The sequence below is a fragment of the Aedes albopictus genome, chromosome 1, assembly GCF_035046485.1.
Source record: "Aedes albopictus strain Foshan chromosome 1, AalbF5, whole genome shotgun sequence".
Lineage (NCBI taxonomy): Eukaryota > Metazoa > Arthropoda > Insecta > Diptera > Culicidae > Aedes > Aedes albopictus.
Genome location: NC_085136.1, coordinates 113,901,140 through 113,923,861, shown reverse-complemented (window position 1 = coordinate 113,923,861; position 22,722 = coordinate 113,901,140). Strand labels below are relative to the sequence as shown.

General features: G+C 38.2%; 2 protein-coding genes and 1 non-coding gene across 5 annotated transcripts in view; all 3 read left to right on the top strand.

Annotated features, from left to right (window-relative positions):
- Positions 1 to 22,722, top strand: part of LOC115256097 (sodium-independent sulfate anion transporter) — a 101,702-nt gene that overhangs the window by 76,512 nt on the left and 2,468 nt on the right. For all 3 annotated transcript variants that reach the window (XM_029854357.2, XM_029854355.2, XM_029854356.2), the window contains exons 2-3: positions 4,240 to 4,394; positions 4,787 to 5,025. In XM_029854357.2, the coding sequence (XP_029710217.1) occupies positions 4,240 to 4,394; positions 4,787 to 5,025 (394 nt within the window). The remainder of the gene's footprint in view (positions 1 to 4,239; positions 4,395 to 4,786; positions 5,026 to 22,722) is intronic.
- Trnaa-agc (transfer RNA alanine (anticodon AGC)) lies at positions 6,855 to 6,926 on the top strand. The gene has a single exon. It is a non-coding gene; the product is annotated as a tRNA-Ala (tRNA).
- On the top strand, positions 13,032 to 22,683 carry LOC109400379 (uncharacterized). The gene is made up of 2 exons (XM_062845206.1): positions 13,032 to 15,265; positions 19,885 to 22,683. Exon 2 carries the CDS (start codon positions 19,892 to 19,894, stop codon positions 21,497 to 21,499), a length of 1,608 nt encoding a protein of 535 aa, XP_062701190.1. The 5' UTR covers positions 13,032 to 15,265; positions 19,885 to 19,891; the 3' UTR covers positions 21,500 to 22,683.

The following is a 22,722-nucleotide window of genomic DNA, read 5'->3' as shown; positions in this document are numbered from 1 at the left end:
GCCGTGACTTCGTCATATCTATACCATAGCCAGAGAAACACAAGTATGTATTGTTGATGTAACGGATTTAACCCACTCTGAATTAAGGTAAGATCGTTGTTGCTCGGTACGTGCTCGTCGTTGTTCTCGATATAATATTGTTTTTCGGACTGTGGCAGCGTCGTTAAAAGTGATCTACATGGCCTGACATCGAATGTGATACTTGCTAATACATGTGAAAGAACAATATCCATTCAGATTTTGTGAACATCGTGGAAAATCATAGTTTTAGACTTGCTTTTATTTTTCGCCGTTGTGATTAATAGCAACTTGCAATGGCGGATGTGAGAATCTGCGAAAAATGCTCTCAGACCATCGATGTTAAATCTGAGTCCTTCAGTGTCTGCGAGGGAGACTGTGCGTGTTTATTCCATGCCAGTTGCGTCGGCTTAACAGAAGATGATTTGTGCTCAATCGCTTCAAGATTGAACCTTATTTGGATGTGTGACAAATGTATGCACAAATTTCGTAGCATGAGTGACGGTACACGAGCTGATTCGCCTACCGATTCTCCCAAAACTAAATCTCTCGATGATGAAGTTAGGGAGCTCAAAAACTCTGTTGCTGGTATACTGGAAACGCTCTCCAAAATCACACCGACCGCTGTTACGAACAACCGTGCCCCGCTACATTCAACACCCGTTTCGATGATGCCTTTTGAGGAGATGCAGACGAGTGAGGGAAATGTGAACAACGCGGAAAGCTATCAACAGTCCCTGTATACGAACGATGGAGACAACTTCTCATTGTTTTTGTCCAACGTTGATTCCAGTGTCTCAGAGCGAGAGGTTCACAATATGGTTTCTCGAACGTTAAATGCCCCCGGTCCCGAACGCATTGATGTACTAAAACTAGTTTCATATTGGAGTTACCGTCGACCGCCAGATTTTATTTCATTCAAGGTAACTCTTGATAAGAAATGGAAAGCAATGGCCATGAACCCAATGATCTGGCCAAAACAAGTTAGAATTAGAGAATTCATTGAACGACACAACGTCACGTGGAGGCCGTAAATAGTTAATTTTTCAATATCTTTTGATCTGTTGTTGAGTTTCTAGATGTTCGATTTGAATTTAGTTATATTGTATGTTCGAAGTCATGGTGTTATCGTTGTTCAAAGTTTAGGTTAAATGCTTTGATAGCTTATCGTGTTTTGTGGGTTCCGATGTTGTATTGATATTGTATGTAATGAAAATAATGTGATTGATGTTGTATAATGAAATATGATCTGATGATATATTGTTGGTTTTGTTATGTGTGTATTAGGATTAGATATTCATTAAGACTGTAAAGTCAGATGAATGAAACAATAATAAATAAATAAATAAATAAATAAATAAATAAATAAATAAATTATTATTTGAAAAAAAAATCTAAAAAGAGTTTTCCAAGTACAGTATGCGGCAGGAAAAAATGCGAAAGTGTTTTTCAACTTCAAACCTCATTTTCGTCCATTTGACATTAACCAATCTATGTTTCAACGTTCCATGATCTATAATAGGCTAGTTTTCTGAAAAGTTAATTAAAAAATTTCCTATTTTGGTCACTAACCTTTACAGAGCGGCGCCTGAAGATGAAGACAGCCTGAATTTTCAAACCGCAAAAAATCGCACAGGTCGCTAAATTTCGCATCCGATAAAACCAAATTTTTGATTTTCTCTACAATATCATCAAATATATGTACTTATTTCATCTGGTATGTGAAACTACATGGATCTGGATCAGTGTGGTCTGGTTGTTCATCGAATTTGAGCTAATTTTGTTACTGTTATAGTCATTTTGTTTAATGACCATTGGGCGCGCAGTTTATTGATATCCGCTTATTAGGCCTACATTATCACATGTTAAACATCAAATGTGTTCATTTTTATTTTTCAGTGCTAGAATATAGACATTGACTGATACACTGTCAAGAAAAAATAGTCATATATATCCCATATTTAGCGTGTAATAGTGCCTTGAAGTTTTCGCATTTTTTCCTGCCGCACCCTGTAGTTGAAGAGATTTTAGAAAAAAAAAATATTCGAAAGATTCATATATGAAAGCTTAGTGAAAGGAAGGCTGTTTTTTAAGGTACACCGGGGCAAGATGAAACGCGAAGTTTCGAAACAGGGTTCAATAAAATTTGCAAATTTATCCTTCGTTAAAAGATTGTTTCAATCAAAAACTACGTGCGGCGGTCGGTATATTTTTTACAACAACATTCAATGTACAATAACAATAACAAGCATACATACATTTAGCAGGGTCGGCGCAGGGCATGATGATATTCGCAGCATATATTAGGCAGGCCCAAATACTCCAACTCTCCTCCTCGATCACAATTACAAAGGTTCACAAAGATTACCTTTCCCTAAAGTCTTCAAAGTTCACAATGGACACCACAACCTACACAAAGTTCCTTCTCCTCCACCGAACACTTCTGCTTCGTCAAGTTGTTACAATCACAAAGAGTCTAATCACAGAGTACACTTAGCATCGAATATCGTCACAATCGTAGAACGCTTCTTCTGGTAGTTCCTCCTCAACGGGAAGCCCAGCTGTGTTTTTCCGGCGGTCAAAAGCTCAAGACGAAGGTCCGCGACGGCTTCTGCTTTCTCGCTGGAACTCACTATCTGGTTAACACCCTCCCCCTCCCCCTTGTGCACGGGCTTGTCACTCAGCATTGGGCACTCTCTCCGGAAGTGGCCCTTTACGGCAGTTGTAGCACACTAGCTGCTTCTTTCTTGCGTCGCTCCTGCTACGAACATTCATTACCCGATCGTGACGCTCACCGGACGTACCTACCCCTTAACCCTAACACCCCCTCCCCCCCCCCCTCCTGGCTACGCCAGTACTTTGAGCACTTGTGCGGCTTCAGGGTGAACGTGGTGCTCATTGACTGTGGATCCCGTTATGGAAATGTTGCGGGAGATGATTACCTACGGAAGTGCGTTTGGAAAATATGCGACAAGTGATATTTTGATTGGTATTGCAGTAAGGTGCCGGGAATTAACGCGGGTGCCCAAGTAGTTCAAAACCCTATTTGCAATTTTTCCGCAGGCATCTGTGTGTTTTGAGTATTCTTTATTGATACATACCACGTTTCACTGGCATACTGAAGCACATATTTCATTGAATTGAGGCTGTTAGATTTGTTTGTTTACGGATTCAGGATCTTTTTGAAATGTAAATTATATAAATTATACTCTGGATACAAAGCATGCACGAGCCAGCCACACTCGGAAAATCACTTAAACAATTTAAATCGGGTTAGGCTCAGTAGCCTCATAGAAAACTGAACTAAGAACACTGATTTATCCCAGATTCAGGGTCACACCAGAAAAAAATGTAGGTGTAGCATGGTGTTCCTAAACTCGTATTTGTTGCAACAGGTTTTTAAACGCCACACGTCGAAAGCCCTGTGATTCGTTTTCCTCGATACACAATTCTAACAATGAAATACACAACTAAAAATGATCGTAATGATGATCATCCTCTCCCATGGTCAAAATAGAAATATTTCCGCTAATGAGAATCAAAAAAAATGTCCCCAGTTCCCGTTGTTGGCAAGCATCTGCGGGCTCCGGGAAACGAACGGTCGAGCGAATCCCTTGTTCATTCTCACATGATTACTGACCGCAGCCGTGCGCCGTGCAGAAGCGTTCCGTCGTCGTCAGCTGGTGCGGTTCCTACTCTCAGAAAATCAGATGGGTTTGGACAGACAAAGCTTACCCCCGCGCACATGTCGCAGAAACGACATGAAAAAATGGTCGAAAATGAGCTATTTTAATATCGCGTGTTTCGCGTTGCAGCACCTTTCGTCATCGCCCATTGAGTACGCGTCGTCGGTCATAAAATTAGATAATTTTTGAAAATGTATCGTACGTGTGACTGAGTTAACCCTTGCAGTTGCACGGATCTGTTGGTGCACCCATGTGAAAGTGGCATCATCTATGGCCGGACTTCACAGCAGTGGTTTGAATACGTCATTCGACGTCCAATGGGGTCGTACTCGAAGCGGTTTCGTCTAGTTGGTTGACTTTCCTTCGTCATCGTCATGTCCTCTCATCGTCAAACGCTTCTTAAGAGCGCTCCCAAATGCGAAATTAAGTTTCATTGTGTTTTATTTTACGACTTCCCCGGGGAAATTATCACATTGACAATACAAATCGTCGATCTCACCGCTGCTATTCTTCCGTTGTTTCCCCCTTTTCTCAGACGAACTTCTAGTGACACCCAACTGGACAAGGTTCAAGGCATCAAAGGAGCCTCCGTGTACAATATTCATGGCCTGGCTGGTTCACAGGGATCGCTCAGCATCCCGCCCATCCACAGAGACGTCCCAGGCTACCGGGGCAGCAATGAATTCATTTGTAAGTATCCTAGGTTTGATTTCGAGTAACCAAAAGTTCAGATTCTCATGACAAAATACACTTTCAAGTTTTACGAAATGCTCGAAGGCTGTAAATTAGCTTACGAGCAACTATAGGCTACATAAAGCTCCAAGAAGCATCTTAACCGGCTTCCTAAGAAGTTCACACTCAGCTATTGAACTGCTTAAAATCTATTGAGCGGCTATTAAGTTGCTTAAGATGCCCCTCGGAACTTGATCGGAACTTTTAAGCTTACAGAGCAACACCTTCAGCTAGCTGCACTTTGCTCGTCAAGTCCTCTGTTATCTGAACTTGTGGTTACTCGCGCTGAAGGTTCTATTTTCACATTCGTCAACTAACTTCAACCTCTCCACCTCCTCCTCCCCCCACAGTATCCGACGACAAAAAGACCACCATGGACCAGCTGCGCGAGATTGGTCCCTGGTGCCGACGAAAGTACAAAAGTATCTTCCGCAAGAAAATCCTCTACAAGCGCGTGCCGGTGCTCAGCTGGCTACCGAAGTACAACGGGGAAGACGCCATCGGTGATTTGGTCGCTGGGTTCACGGTCGGCCTCACCGTCATCCCACAGGCGTTGGCGTACAGCAGTATTGCGGGACTGCCGGCGGCGGTAAGTTTTGCCCAATGGACCAAAAACCTCCATTTAAGTAATAGGTCGGGAGGTGAGCAAATGGATTTTTTGCTTGAATTGAATTAGTTTATGGCTTCAATGACGTTCTGTAATTCCATCTGTAATTTAATTGCACAAAGTTCCCAAATGGAGGAGAACGAGCCTCTAGAGCTAACCTACTGATACCTGAACCCTTCTGCAATCTCCTGATTTTTCCTGCAACGCCTAAAACTTATTTGAAACTTCATGAAATACCTCTGAAAAGAAATCCCCCACCCTCGAGTTCTCTCAACACGCTTAAACCCCTATGACACTAAGCAGGGCCTTATCTTTGAATCTCCAAGGCGTTTCTAGGGGTTTCAAGATGTTTTACGAGGCTTCGGGGGGGGGGGGGGTTCAACTGGATTCAGGGAGGTTTAGGGTATTTCAGAAGCAATCAGAAGAACTTCATCTGGATTCTAGTGGCTCCTGGGATATCATCGGAGTTTTTCGATGTGATTGCAGTGGGATGGCAGGGATTTCAGGAAGTTTTCATAGAATTTCAGTGGCGTCTCAAAGTTTTCAGAAACAGTCAAGAGAGCTTAATCCGGGTTTAAGAGGGTTCTGGGAGTCTAGCGAGCTTTGGAGGGGTCTCTGAAAGTTATATACGAGGGACGTCAGGGAGTTTTAAAGGAATTCAAGAGATTCCAGAGTGGTTTCAATGTGTTTCAGAAGCATTCAGGAGACCTTCCGCTAGATTTTCGAGACTAAATAATGGGAACCTAAGGGAATTTAAGGGGAGTTTTCAGAGGGGGCATGCCAATGAAATTATGTGGGTTACAGAGTGTGGGTTCAGCAGAATTCAAGGAGATTCTAGGATCAGATTCAGATCGGGAAATCTAAAAGGGTTTAGATTGGCTTCTGGGTGCTTCCGGGGGCTTCTTGGAGTTTTCAGAGGGGCTGCAGAGTTATGCCACGGCGTTTCAGCGGTGTGCAAGGAGATTTCTCAAAGGATTTCAGAGGAAATTCAAAGTGTTTCAGAAGCAGTCAGGAAAGCTTCATCCGGATTTTTAGGGTTCTTGGAGTCTAAGGAAATTTCAGAGAAAACTCTGGGTGTTTCGTACGAGTTTTGGGAAGTTTAAGTGGCACTTTCAGAGGGGATTCAGAGGGACGCCAGGGAGTTTCAGTGGAATATGGGGGTTCCAGCGGGATTTCAAATTGGATTTAAGATGTTTCAGAAACATTCAAAAGGTCTACCAGCAGATTTTAGAGACTTCTGAGAGGTGGTTTGAGAGGAATGTCCTGTGGTTCCATAAGGGTTTCATGGAGTTTCAGGGAAGTTTTCAAAGGGGATTCAGGATCATGTAGGGAATTTCTGCGGATTACCGATTGTTCAACGACGTTTCAGGGGATTTTAATTTAATTTTATGACTCACTTGAAGTGCAAATTTTCGGTAATACCAATCCGTGTGGTCAAATTATGAAATTCAAATAACTCAACGTACATATGTACAGATGGGTAAATTATTGGTTAAATTGGGAAAAAATCCACAGCTCAGGTGAGATTTGAACTCACGACCCTTATTCGCTAGACAAGTGCTTTACCAACTAAATAGAATGCGAACGACGCGTTTGATCGCCTTCCAGGTAGCATTGTTCTTCCTCTACAAGTGGTTGAGGAAGCGTTGCCTGTACGATAGGCAAACAGTTTCAAACAATAAACAAATCGCTTTCGCTCTTCGTACATATATACAACAGAGATGGTTATATTTGCGGTTTAGGAAAAGATGATATAGATCGATGAAATTAGAATTGAACCTTATGACAACTAAGTTGCCGGGTCATTAATTGGCTCGGTAGCTTAGTTGGTAAAGCACTTGTCTAGCGAATAAGGGTCGTGAGTTCAAATCTCACCTGAGCTGTGGATTTTTTCCCAATTTAACCAATAATTTACCCATCTGTACATATGTACGTTGAGTTATTTGAATTTCTTAATTTTATGGTTTTTCAGAAGCATTGAGGAGTGCTTAAGTTTGGAGGCTTCTAGGAGTCCAAAAGGGTTTCAAACAAGTTTCAAGAAGTTTCAGGTGTGTTATTAGAGGGGATTTAGGGGGATGTTTCAGTTTCAGTGGAATTCACGAAAGTTTCAGGATATTGCAGAGGAATTACAAAGTGTGTTATGAGTATTCAGAACAGCTTCAGCCGGATGTTACACGTTTTTTGAGAGTCGAAGGGGGTTTTTGGTAATTTCATGGGGGCTTCTGGGAGTTTAAGGTGAGTTTTAGGGGAATGACAAGGAATTTCAGCGAGTAACAGGGGCATAACATGACTCAAGGAGATTTCAGGAGGTTTTAGAGGAGTTTTCAGGTGTTTCAGAACCATTCAGGAGATCCAAGGGGTTATCAGAACAAAGACTAGATGGAGGCTTCTACGAGCTTCTAGATAGCTTTTAAAATGCATTTTTCTAGAAATCTTCTGGAATTCATCTGCAATTTCTATTAAGAAATGTTTCGGCTATTTCTTTACTAGCTTCTCCGGCAATATCTTGTTGTTTTCTGAAAGATATTAACCTTGTAATTCTTTAATAAAACGGCAAAAGGAATTCCTCCAAACAAATTGCCGAAGGAATTCCTGAAAGAATTGACGATTCTGAGGTAATTGCCTGTTGCATTTTTAAAGCGAAATCTGGAAGTATGACTGAAGGAATTGCCAGATGAATTTTCGATGAAATTTCCAGAGGAACACTTCATGTTTCGCCATGGGATGTATTAATGGAATTGTCGCAAATGATCCTAAAAAATACCAAAATCATTTCTAAAACAAAACATAAAAACTTCCCAAGACATCACAAGACTCCAAAAACAAATCGTTTGAGTAATTCTTTCGGATTTTTTTCCGGTAACCCTCTCCAGGAACTTCGTAATTAATTTATAAATCGACGATGTTTCTGGAGAGGATCACCGAAAAAAAAACCCAAAAAGTTGCCGAAAGAATTTTCAAGGAAATTTCTAGCACAGTTCCTAAAGAAACTTCCAGATAAAATTCCTGAAGTAACCGTTGAAGAAACTCGTAAACGAACTGCCGTAGCTATGTCTTGAGAAATTATCAGAAGAAGTCTTTATTTCGCCAGGAGAAGTCCTATTAGAATAGAATTTACCGGAAAAAAAAAACTCTGATAGAATTGTCAGGGAATTCCTAAATAAATTTACCGGAAAAATTACTGTCGGATGCATTCCTAAAATAGTTGTTTGAGAAGTCATGAAAGAAGCTGCCGAAGAAGTTTCTGGAAAAATAACCAGAGAAATTAAAAAAAAATCGAAAAAATGCAAAAAAATATTTACTAACATGTATATTTTTAATTAGTCCTAAAGAAATTGGTGTTACGATTCCTTAAAAATTGCAAAAAATATACTGAAAAATTCGCTAGATGAATTCATAAAAAAGTTGTCGGAATAATTTCTTAAAAAAATCCGGAAGAGTTTCAGAAAAAAATGCTCAAAGAATTCTTGAGTAAATGAGAAAACGAGTTTCAAAATAAATTGCTTTAAGCAATTGCAGAAGAATTCTTGGAGGAAGGTACTTTTGGAAAAAATTCTAAAAATATTTAAAAAATCGTTAACGAATTGCAGGAATAACGTTCTAAAGAAATTGACTGAAACAAACTGAAAAAACCTCTGAGTTATTGCTAAGGGAATTTCCAACGAAAAAAAAATCAAAAAATTAACATAATAATCGTTAAAGAATTGCTGGAAAAATATTCTGCCAAAATTGACTGCGAAAGCTATGAAACAAATGCATGAGGTAATTTCTGAAGGAATTATTAAAGTAATTAGGGAAGGAATTCCTAAAATAATTTCCGGAAATAATAATAATATTATATTTGTAAGGCAAATTCCTTAATAAGAAAGCAGACAACATTTTGAATTTATTTCCATTCTGTGGAATGCTCAAAGAGGTTATCGGAGGAATTCAAAACGAAGCTGACCGAATTTCTGAAGAAACAATTGTAGGATTTCTTAAAAAATGTCGGAGAATTCCAAATGCACTTGCTTTCGAATGAATTACCGGAAGGAATCCTGACAAAAGAAGTCAGAGTTCCTCAAAATAATGAAGAAATGTTTGAGTTAACTGTCGGATGGTTTCATGAAGTAATTGCTTAAGGTAAACTTGAATAACATGGCGGAGAAAAATCCTGAATCCTGAAACAGTTGTTTTATTTTTATTCCCTCTGGTAATGTTCTAAGGAATTCTTCTGTTGATTATTTTAAGAATTTTCTTAGACAGTTTCCTAAGTAATAACTGTTGTTTTTTGTGTTATTTAATAGTATAATGTACTTTTCACGTTCCGGAAATTTCTTTAAGAACTCCCCGGATTTTTGTCAGAGTTTTCTCCAACGGTTGCATCAGAAACTTTCTGTAAAATTTACTAAGGAAATCTCACGACAATTTCTTTAAGAATTGCTTCGGAAATCTCTTGAGAAACCATTTTTAATGTTCCTAGAAATTCATCCTGCATGTTTTATGATTTTCTGCGGTATTTACTTGTGAACTTTTCACCGAAGATACCCTTGGAAATTCTTTCAAAAATTTTTTATAGAATAATCTTAGGAACTTTAGATGAAATTCCTAGGAATTATCGGAGGAATTTTTAAACTAATTGCTGGGAGTGTTCCAAAAGTAAATGTCAGAGGAAATACAAATGGAAGTGTCAGTGGAATTCGCAAACAATTTACCTGACGAATTCCCGAACTAAATTCTGAAGGCAGTTTTTAAAGAAATCGCCTGAGAAACTGACAAAGAAATTGTTGAACGAATCGGAGGTATTTATTTATTTATTTTATTTATTTATTATTTATTAAATTTATTAAAATTAATGTTAAACTCAAAAGAAATCATTGGAGCAAATTCTTAATATTACCTGAACAGTTCCTGGAGGTGATTACCGAAAAAACAATTCCTAAAAATTCTAGTGGATTTCTTAAGAAATTTCTAGCGCAATCATGATAGAAACTTTCTAAAGGAATTCTGAAAACCAAAACCTTGGAGGTACTATTAAGAATTGAAATTTTATGGAAATCCCTAGAAAAGTCCTAACGGAATAGAAATTACTACAAGAAATCCTAAAAAAATATCAGGGATGTTTAAGTAAATTCCTGAAGTGATTACTGTTGACGAATATCATGAACTAATTTTCTAAGAAGTTCCAAAAGAAACTGGCGGAGAAGTTTCTAAACAAATTGCCAGGGAATTTTTTGAAAATCATTTCGAAGGAATTGCCTAATGAAATTGCTTTTACAACTTCTTTAAAACTGCATGAGACATGTTTTTTTTTCATTTGCTGGAACAACTCCTTAAAGAGCTTTCGGAATAATTTAAAAAATAAATAAATACCGTGAGCATTTGAAAACAAATTACCAGGGATGTTTTCGATCACCTGGCAATCGTTTGACTCATTTGTCCATAACTCAGTTCAGAAACCTAATATTAAAATGTGGTGTTCGGCAAAGTTGTAGATTAGTGTTTTTCCTACAATTATCACCAAAGACGCCATATTCTAACTCTTATATATACGGCGCTTGAACGCTAGTATCACTTACTCATACTAAACGATCGAAAAATCCGATCGTTTAGTATGAGTAGGTGGTACTAACGCTTTTACGCGGTAAATATTAGAGTTAGAATATGGCGTCTTTGGTGATAATTGTAGGAAAAACATAACCTACAACTTTGCCGAACACCACATTTTAATATTAGGTTTCTAAACTGAGTTATGGACAAATGAGTCAAACGATTGCCAGGTGATCGAAAATATCCTTGCAAATTACTAAAAGGATTCCTGAAGAAACTTTAGCATGGTTTCCTAAAAGAAGTGGCGAAGGAATTTCTCAAGAAATTGCCCGAGGGAAATCCAGAGTAAAATTGCGGAGGTATTCTTGGGGGTTTGTTTGGAGGACTTTAAAATAATAAATTTAAAAAAAAGTTATCAAAGAATGGCCGGAAAAACACTTAAAGAAACTGTCTCAAAAAGTTATGAAAAAATGTCTGACTAATTCTTAAGGGAATTTCTGAAGGAATTACTAAAGAAATAGCTGGAAGAATTCCTAGAAAAATTGCCAAAAGTATTTTTAATGATCTTGCGAAATCAAATTCATGATAAATGGAAGTGTTTTCTGAGAATTTTTTTCAGGAATGCCTAAACAGTTTACCTGAGCAACTCCAAAAACAACTGTCGGTCCTATTCCTCGAGGAACAGTCATATAATAACGAAAAGAATTGTCTGAGGACTTCTAAAGAAACTTTCTTAAAAAAATCCAGAAAAAAAAATCGATTGAAGAATTCTTTAAAGAATAACCGGTATGATGTCTGAAACAATGTCGGAAGCAACTTCTGAAGAGAAAAAAAACAGGTAGGTATGGATTCCTAAAAAAACGTGTAGCAGAAATTTAAAAATAATTTGCCTGAGGTAATTGAGAGAAAAATTGTGAAGTATTTTTGAGGAATTTCTTAAAATAATAAAAAAAAACTTAAACAAACCGTCTCGAAAATGCCACAAAAAATCTAAGTATTGTTTAAAGTAATTTCTGAAGGAAATACTACAGAAATTACTGAAGGAATTTTTGTATCGAATTTGTCAGACAAATATCTTAGTGAGAAGGTAGAAGAAACTTCGGAAGTATTTAATCAGAAGTTGTCTGAGGAATACCTAAGGCTATTACTGGAAGAATTAAAAAAAATCCTTTCTAACAGAAAGTCCCAATGAAACTGCCCCAGAATAATTTCCCGTAGAAAACTTTGCAAGAAGGTTTTCAGAATAATTCTTCAAGGAATTGGCAATGGAATTTTAATGAAACTTCTAAAGAAACTGTTTCAGAGTTCTGTGAAGAAATTGCTGTAGGAAAATGTGAAAAATATTGCTAAAATAAAAATCCTTAAAAGTTTTCCGAGATAAGTTCAATATTCCCCTCTAAATGGTAATTGCCAAAGGAAATGTCGAAGATTTTTTTACTTTTTTAATGATTGGAAAGATTTTTTTCCATTTTCAAATATCCTAAGAAAGTTCCTTGACATATTACTCATACTTTTCATCAACGCAATGTTTGGATATTTGGCTTTGTCAATTCTCCGGGAAGTTTCTCAGGTTTTTCTCCGACAGTTTCTTTAGGGATTACCCATGCAATTTGCCTGGGAGATCCTATAAGACAGTTTCTTTAGGAGTTTTTTTTTCAGAAAATTGTTGTGGAACTCTTTAGAAAATGCATAAGAATCCCTCCAGAATTGCATGCGAAAATTTTTTTCTAATCCCTCCGGGAGTTAGGTTTGGAATATCTTCTAAATTTCCTCTTCACGAAACGTTTCAAGAAATTCCTCCAGCAACTTCTTCGGCAGCTCCTCCAGCAAATTGTGGAGAGATATCTCCAGCAATTGTTTTAAGAATTTCTCTGAAAATCGTCTCGGAATTTCTTCAGAAGCTTTCTTTAGAGCTACTGAGATAACTTTTACATATTGTCCGGAAATTTTTCAAAAAATTCATTCAAAAATTCCCTGATTGTTCCTCAAGCAATATCTTCAGAAATTTCTCTGGCAATTCTTTTAGGAATCCCTGGAATATTTTTCCAGAAATTTTTCAAATAATTTACAAAAATCATTTTTTTTTAAATTCTTTAGGCGTTTCTTTCGAGAGTTTATCACGACTTCTCGGCGTTTTCAGTGATTTCTTGTGTAGTTTTTTTTTTTCTGTCATTTCTTCGAATATTTTTTCAGAAACATCTCCTGTATGTCTAACGGGAATTGTTCAGGCAATTTCTTTACGAATTGCACCGACAATAATATTTGCTGTAGAAGCTCCATCGTTAATTTCGTAAATCAATCCTGAAGGATTTTCTTTGGATATTCCTTTAATTACTTCTACGGAATTTGGACATTTCTCCGGAAACACTCCGGCAATTCTTTTCCAGTTTTCTACGGAAATATATTTAGGTTTTTTTTCGAAAATTTCTTCAGGAACTCTGCACGAGTTCTATTCGGATTTCTTCTCGCAATTTATTTATTGCAATTCCCTAGGGAAATCCCCTGGTAATTTTTTCAGGAGTTTCTCCGTCGGAGCAGTTACTTTATTATTTTTCAGAGGAACTGCTAAAAGAAATTCCCTAAGAGAATTTGCGAAAAAACCCGGTTAAATGCCTGAATAAATTTCCGGAGGCATTCCTGAAGACATTCACAAACAATTTGTTGGTTGTGCTAACGTAAGAATATTCACGATCACAAGACACTGTTGGAGAAATTCTTCAAAAAAAAAAAAAAAAGAAAATTGTGTAAAAATTGCCGGAGGGCCAACAAATTGCTACAAATTGATGAACAACAAATTGTTAGTGGAATTTCTGCATGGACTTGTGAAGCAACTAACGAAGCAACTAGAAAATATGTGAAGGAAAAACTAAAGAAAATTTCAAAGGAATTTCTAAATACTTGAGTTGCTGGATGAATCTTGATGAATTTCTAAAAAGTATCATAAGGAAATTGTTAGAAAAAATGACGAAGGAATTTCTAAAGAAAAAGTAAAAGGAATCTCATCAAATTGCTGGAATACAGCATGACAAATTAAGTGAGGATTTTTTTAAGAAAAATATTGAAAGAATTTCCATTAAATGGTAGAAAAATATCTCATGGAATAGTCAGAATTTCTTTAAAAAACTGTTTGAATAATTTCGAGAGAAATTTCTTGAAGAACTGGTGGAGAAACTAACGGAACAATCCCTTTAAATACATTGAAATACTTTGGGACAGTTTAACGATGTATAAATTGAGTTTCAAAGAAATTTTTGGTTATTCATGGAGGAATTCTTATAACAATTTCCTCAGGAATTCTTATACAAAATGATTCAGAAGTATTCAGTTTAGTCAAATTTTTGGCATCTTGAAATCTAAGAGGGGTTTCCTAAAGATTCAGATTGGCTTTAGGGGAATGTAAGGTAGTTTCAGCGGGTCACAGGGGTTTCAACGGGACATCAATTCGGTTTCAGGGGGGTTCAGAGGAGTTATAAAGAGTTGCCGAAGGTTTCATGGGATTTAAGGGAGTTATTCATAATACTGCAAGTTTATCACTAGTAACGCTTGTAGATTTGGTGGCCTATACTCCAAGGAGTTCCATGAGACTGGTTTCAGTTATATACCAACGGATTTTTTGGATACCCATACAAATTTATTGACAAAGTATATAGATGTATGAGGCTGTGTGAGTAAATAACTAATTCAAAATATAGTAAAGGTCACTAGTTACGCTGCTAGAATCAAAGACTTTAACTCAGGAGTACGAACGCTCCACATCTCTGCCGACCTTTCCGGGAAATCTCTCTACAGGGTGCGGCAGGAAAAAATGCGAAAAGTTCAAGGCACTATTACACGCTAAATATAGGATATATAGTTATGGACATCCCTAGGCTCTACCCACGATGTTCAGGTATCCGCCTATCGTGGACTAGATGCTGACAAAGCAGTATCACCCTTGGAGACACTGAGCATAACCCCCATACCAGAATACCCTTTGGACTCCGAGCATATTGATGACACGATAAATCGATACCGGCGCACAGTAACACCGACCATCCAACGCAACCCAGAACAACCAGGCCAGTTGCCATCCGGTGAACTTTTGCTGACATCGAGAAAGCATCGAACTCAATCGGAGGACACAGGTGTGCCCTCGGTCTGGTCTGGCTCGATCAGTCAGTTGGAAGTGAACGTTTGAATCGATAGGTCTAATAGTCAGTTGAAAGCCCTTCTGGCCCAGTATAAGTGTTAGAAAGTGTGAAATGTAAAATTATAAACAAGAACATAATAAAAGTGATGGGATTAGGGTAAATTTGAAACAAGTAGTTTTTTAAAAACCCTAATGTGAAGTCCCGTCCATTTTTGGCGCAGTCGTACGGAACACTCTACGTGCAGTGCTAGTTTTTGGAAGACAATCTAGTGACAAAACCCGATCCGTGGTAATTGGACAGTAGTGCGAAAACCGAAAATTAGTGTCGAATTGACGACATCGGACGTGCCGGTAACCAAGGACTAAAAGTGTAACTGACTTGCGCAGGATTCAGCATTAAGTAGACGCTTAGCCCAACCCGTGGCGAAGCAAGAAACTAGTGACTATCTCCAGTGATCATCAGGAACCAGGCTCTTGGAAACCATCCCTCAACCCGTAGGTGATTTGCGCCGCCCGACACGAAAACTGCATCGGTGGGTTTCAACCCTTTAAGAGTGTCGAACCGTGAGTAAACAACTTTTCTTTTCCCAACCTCTCTATCATTTTGTATGCGTAGATTTAATCCCGTTCCTAAAGTTAAGCCTCTCAGGTACCACGAAAGAAACATGGAACAAGTTAATTTACAGGCAATATTTGACCAAATACAAAACTTGGAGCACAGACTTGGTGCTCTTCAAGTCGAAAACAATAATTTACAGCAGCAACAGCAACAGTTGCAACAACAGCGGCAAGCCCCCGTCGTGGAGGACCGTCGCACGGACTTCTTTCGAATTCCAGACCCCATAAGAATGATCCCATCATTCGACGGGAATAAAAGACAGCTCAGTCATTGGCTTGATACAGCAAGACGAGCTTTGAATTTATGCCGACCACACGTCGCACCGGACTTATTTGCCGTGTACGAACAGGCGGTGATTAACAAGATCGAGGGCAAAGCCCGCGATATGATATGTGTAAACGGAAACCCCACTACCTTCGACGAAGTAGCGGAAATCCTACAAAGTGTCTACGGTGATCGCAATAATATTGCTACATACCAGACACAACTATGGTCACTTAAAATGACCGAATCATTACATATTTACTATAAGAAAACAAAGGAAATAATGGTTAATATGAAGTCTTTGGCAAAGCAGAATCCAACTTATGCAAACCATTGGGACGCTATTAATCATTTCCTTGAACAAGAATGTTTAGCAGCATTTATTAACGGCCTTAGTAAACCCTACTTTGGGTATGCTCAAACAGCACAACCCAGTGATTTGGAGAATGCATACGCATTCCTGTGTCGGTTCCAAAACGCTGAGAAGACGAAGTCCCACACACAAGCTGCATTCGACCAACAGCCCCATGGTAGCAAAAATTTCAAATCTTCCAATAAACCATTTAGCAAGCAATCAGACACCCCATCTACACGACACAAACCGCTATCCGACAGACAGAAAATGACACCCATGGAAGTAGACCCGTCGTTACGTTCCAGAGTTTACAATCATGACGCTGAACAGAAAAACGACGACGATACACATGACACACATAGCGAAGACGATAGTGAAGACGAAGTCAGTGAACAAAGCGTAAATTTTCAGATAGGCCTCGATCCGAGATCGTTGACTTAAATGCAATCAACGGACTTCCCTACGTAATAATGAACATTTGTGGTAAGGACGCAAAAATACTTGTGGATAGTGGATCAAACAAAAATTTCATTTCGCCCAGCCTGATTCCAAAATCAAAACAGCTAAAATGCAAAACCCTCAAAATTTCTAATAGCTCAGGACGGCATGCGGCCGATCAAAAATTCATCACGACAATTTTTGGCCTCAAGCAAAAAGTTACCTTCTACCTTTTAAATTTCCACAATTTTTTTGACGGAATCCTTGGATACGAAACCCTCTCCGACATCGAAGCACTGATCGACGTGAACAACCACAAAATAATCCTTCCCCACAAAACAATCCCGATGCAAATTAGGAAATTAGGCCCTTCGCAGATTACGCTGACAGAGAACTCTACGCGAATGATCAAACTACCCGTTTTACAGAATAATGGCAACGTTTACCTCCCTAACGACATACAAATTGCCAACGCTGTAATCCCTTCTGGGTTGTACCAAGCAGAAAATGGTTTTGTAAACGCTCCAATAAGAAACTTTGGCAAATCTGTCACCTTCCATTGGACAAAGCCAGCAAAAACTATTCAAGTAGCAGAAGTTAACAATATGAATTCACATCATTCTTATCAAGCGTCTCACATACCCTCTTCAGAATTGGAAACAATGATTAGAATAAAACATCTCAACAACGAAGAAAAATCTGCATTACTGAAAATCCTTTCTAAAAATTCCAAAATTTTTCATAATGATTCAGAAAAGTTGTCTTGCACTTCTGCAATTCAACATCGAATAAAAACTACAGATGATATTCCAGTTCATACCAAAACGTACCGATACCCTCATGTCCATAAAGCTGAAGTGGAGAAGCAAATCAACGAAATGTTGGAGGACGGTATTATTCAAAATTCTATTTCCCCCTGGACATCTCCAATCTGGATTGTTCCAAAAAAACTGGATGCAAGCGGAAAAAAGAAATGGCGTGTTGTCATAGACTACCGCAAATTAAATGAAAAGACTGTCGATGATAAATTCCCCATCCCGCGAATTGAAGAAATCCTTGACAGGCTCGGCCGTAGTACCTATTTTACTACACTGGATCTTAAATCTGGATTCCACCAGATTGAGGTACATCCAAAAGACAGGCCGAAAACTGCTTTCAGTACAGAGAAAGGGCACTTCGAATTCATCCGCATGCCCTTTGGATTAAAAAACGCGCCAGCAACTTTTCAGCGCGTAATGAACCACATTCTTGGAAATCTCATTGGAAATTGTTGCCTAGTTTACCTAGACGACATTATTATTTTTGGTAGCTCGTTACAGCACCACATCGATAACCTTAACAAAGTGCTTCAACGGCTTGCTCAAGCCAACCTTAAAATTCAATTTGACAAATGTGAATTTCTTCAGAAACAATGTGAATTTTTGGGGCACATAGTAACCCAAGATGGCATTAAACCCAATCCAAATAAAATTGAAAAAATCCTTAATTGGCCAATCCCAAAAACAACTACTCAAATCAAAGGCTTCCTAGGACTTCTTGGATACTACAGAAAATTTATTCGAGATTTTGCAAAATTAACGAAACCTCTAACCAGGTGCTTGAAAAAAGATACAAAAATTGTCCACAACGAAGAATTTATTAGTTGTTTTAATGATTGCAAACAGTTACTAACGAGCGACCCTATTCTAAAATACCCCGACTTCAATGGAAAATTCATTCTTGAAACTGACGCAAGCGACTTTGCTTTAGGAGCCGTTTTGTCTCAGAAATTCGAAGATGGCAAAGAGCATCCCGTTGCATATGCCTCTAGAACGCTGAATCAAGCAGAATGCAACTATTCTGCCACGGAAAAAGAATTGTTGGCCATTGTATGGGCAACGAAACATTTTAGACCATATATTTACGGAACCTCTTTCGAAATTCGAACCGACCACAAACCACTTGTGTGGCTCCGGCAGAAAAATGATCTGAACAGGAGACTTTTACACTGGAAACTAGCTCTCGAAGAGCTCGAATTTGAAATCAAGTATAAGAAAGGTACTCTAAACGCTAATGCAGATGCACTGTCTCGTATTAACCCTGAGGATAAAACAGAAGTAAACGCCAACTCTACCTCCAGCGATGACATGACACAACACTCCGCGGACACTGACGATAACGACTTCATCCCGTCAACGGAAAGACCCCTTAACGGATTTGGAAATCAGATTGTACTTTTAGAGACAGATGAAGATAGTCGTGAATCCTTGACCCCATTTAAAAACTTCCACAGAATAACTATAAAGAAGGTACATTTTGGTCCAGCAGCCCTGATCAATATTCTTAAGGAATACGCTTCGACGAAATGCGCTACCGGTCTTTATTGTAGCGAAAGTATCCTTAATAGGCTGCAAACTATTTATAAAACTTACTTTTCAAGAGCAAAATCATTAAAAATTTTCTGGACACAAAGATTGTTAGAAGACGTAACAGATGAGCTGGAACAGGACCTGATCATCGAACGGCAACACAACGCGAACCACAGAGGTATCATTGAGACAAAGGCACACATCTCAAGAAGGTACTTTTTCCCAGGAATGAAGAGCAAAATTTCAAAGTTTATCAACATCTGCAAACTTTGTCAAAAGGCTAAGTATGAAAGGCGACCATATAAACAAAAATTCCAATTAACAGCAACACCATCCAGGCCGTTGCAAATTGTTCATATGGATATATTCATAATCAGAAATAGAAATTATCTAACACTTTGTGATAAGTTCTCCAGACTAACAATGGCTATCCCAATTAAAACACGGAATACTATACACATTCTAAGAGCACTAACCCACTTCTTCGCTAACGTTGGAAAACCTTCCTTTCTCGTCATGGATCAGGAAGCATCATTTACCTCAACAACAGTTAAAGAATTCCTTGAGGAAAACGATGTAGAGTACCATTATACGAGTGTTGGACAATCCTCTTCGAATGGTACTGTGGAAATCGTCCATAGGACTATTAGAGAATTGCACAACATCTTAAGTATGAAGGATTCAACTAAAGATTTGTCCGAAACGGCAAAAATTAATCTTGCAGTTTCCATATATAATGACTCAATACACTCTCAAACAAAGTTAACTCCAAAAGAGTTATTTTTTGGCTTCAGAAACGAGGACCCTGTCCCCGAAGATCTCGATGAAAGAATAAGACTGAAGGAGGAATTTTACAGGATTTTGTCTCAAAAACAATTAGAGAAAAAACGTTCAGACTTAGAAAAACTGAACATAAACAGAGAAGATCCTGAAAACTTCCTTCCAAATGAAACGGTCTTCGAAAGAAAAAGGAATAACTTGAAGCACCAAGAGAGGTATAGAGAAATACAAGTCAAAGATAATTTAGAGTCAAATATAATCGACGAGAATGGGAGAAAAGTCCACAAAACAAAATTAAAACGTAAACGTAAAACTTAATTTCGACGTAGAACTAATTGCACCTTTTTGTCTTCTTTCCCTTCTTCTCCTGTCATTTCAGCTCGAAGATGACACACAAACACCCGATACTTTTTTGTCTTACAATTATGATGTTTTTCAATCCTATTTACTCTGCTTACTTGGAAATCCTTGAACTTAATGAAAATCCCGGTATAGTTGCGTTCAAGACTAATTCAGTCTTTATAAAAGAAGGATCTCACACACTATTCCATAGATTTAATTTATTTTCCTTTACCGTCGTTCTCAAGCAGTATGAATCCATTATTTTGAACATTGAAGAAAACCCAAAGATAGCAGAACTAGTTAAAATTCTTAAACAAAAGCAGAGTCAGGCTTATTTTATCCTTGAAAATTTAACCGCTAGAAGTAGAAAAACAAAACGATCTCTTAATTTTCTTGGGTCTACCTTAAAAATGATTACAGGGAATCTCGATAATGAAGATTTGTTAAAAATAGAAAACCAACTTGAAATTCTTAAAAATTCAAATAACCTTTTAGTAACAGAGAATAATGAACAAATTCAAATTAATAAATTGTTTGAGGAAAGGATTAACAATATTACTAAACAAGCTTATAGACAGTCTAGGGAAATAGATAGCATCATTAAACAGACAAGACTGAGCTTAGACAGACCTGTCGAATGGGAACATCTCCTGCACCTACACAACATCATCTTCAACATCGACATGACCAACCAGCAGCTGTCTACAATTTTCGAGGCCATTCAGTTGTCCAAGTTGGGTTTAATTTCAAAGGCTTTCTTACAACCATCAGAGCTAGAATTTGCAACGAATCTGTTGGAGTCACAAGGCGTGGTGATTAACAGCTATGACCAAGTTTATGAGTTTTTGGAACCCATAGCATTCCACAATAACTCAGACATAATCCTACTCATAAAAATTCCTAAATTCAGGCAAGGAGAATTTGTGCAACTCCAAATAGAAGCCATTCCACGACAGTTTAAAATCATACCGATAAATGCAACAAAAGCCATTGTTGGTAACAATGAGTCTTACCTAATTTCCCATCCATGCATGAACATCGAGCGTAGCATCATCTGCGACGTCCAGATCTTGATTAACACTTCAAATGACGGATGCTTACATGAGTTACTAAGAGGAAGTACGGGTAACTGTACCTTCATTAGATCTCCAATGAAACCTGACACAAAGGAAATCGAGAATCTCGGACTGTTAGTTAAAAACTCTGTTGATCCGACTTCGATGCAAAACAGTTGTGGATATGGTCCGAGGAATTTAACAGGAACGTTTCTCATATCATTTAGAGATTGTTCCATCACCCTCAACGGAAAAACCTTTACCAGCAAAACATTCAGAGGAGAATCCAGACCTGTCATCTTACCCCTACATTCAGTTAGCGTAGATGAGTCACAGACAGAACCAGAATCCATTGACTATATGGAACAACTGCACATTAGGAATCGTCATAAGCTGGAGCACTTAGAAACAGCAAACAAAAGGACTAAAGTGCTCAACATAGTAGGAATAGTTCTCATCACATGCTTCGTAGCAGTAATTTTCGCTTTTCTTACGAGAGAAGTTCGTAAACTCAAAATGAAGCTGACAATACGGATCCCTGCAAACAATGCGTTGGAAAGCTCTCAAACAATATTGAACCGAGACGGTTCAAACTAAGGCGGGGGAAGTTATGGACATCCCTAGGCTCTACCCACGATGTTCAGGTATCCGCCTATCGTGGACTAGATGCTGACAAAGCAGTATCACCCTTGGAGACACTGAGCATAACCCCCATACCAGAATACCCTTTGGACTCCGAGCATATTGATGACACGATAAATCGATACCGGCGCACAGTAACACCGACCATCCAACGCAACCCAGAACAACCAGGCCAGTTGCCATCCGGTGAACTTTTGCTGACATCGAGAAAGCATCGAACTCAATCGGAGGACACAGGTGTGCCCTCGGTCTGGTCTGGCTCGATCAGTCAGTTGGAAGTGAACGTTTGAATCGATAGGTCTAATAGTCAGTTGAAAGCCCTTCTGGCCCAGTATAAGTGTTAGAAAGTGTGAAATGTAAAATTATAAACAAGAACATAATAAAAGTGATGGGATTAGGGTAAATTTGAAACAAGTAGTTTTTTAAAAACCCTAATGTGAAGTCCCGTCCATTTTTATATATGTGTATTTTTTTCATGACAGTGTATCAGTCAATGTCTATATTCTAGCACTGAAAAATAAAAATGAACATATTTGATGTTTAACATGTGATAATGTAGGCCTAATAAGCGGATATTAATAAACTGCGCGCCCAATGGTCATTAAACAAAATGACTATAACAGTAACAAAATTAGCTCAAATTCGATGAACAACCAGACCACACTGATCCAGATCCATGTAGTTTCACATACCAGATGAAATAGGTACATATATTTGATGATATTGTAGAGAAAATCAAAAATTTTGTTTTATCAGATGCGAAATTTAGCGACCTGTGCGATTTTTTGCGGTTTGAAAATTCTGGTTGTCTTCATCTTCAGGCGTCGCGCTGTAAAGGTTAGTGACCAAAATGCGAAATTTTTTAATTAACTTTTCAGAAAACTAGCCTATTATAGATCATGGAACGTTGAAACATAGATTGGTTAATGTCAAATGGACGAAAATTTAAGTTTAAGTTTGAAGTTGAAAAACACTTTCGTATTTTTTCCTGCCGCATACTGTAAACCCTCAGATGGAAACCTTCATCTGCTCTAAATACAATCAAATTAAATTCAAGTAACGTAACTTTAATTGAGATTCCTGAAAAGAATTTTCATAAATAAATTCTACCTAAATGGAGGCTCTAGTGTATTCCAACTTCATTCAGATTAATGAACTCTTTTTCGTCTCTCCCCCTC

Excerpts from the sequence above, each read along its gene's own strand:
- LOC109400379 (XM_062845206.1), top strand. The coding sequence starts at position 19,892 with ATGACACACAAACACCCGATACTTTTTTGTCTTACAATTATGATGTTT.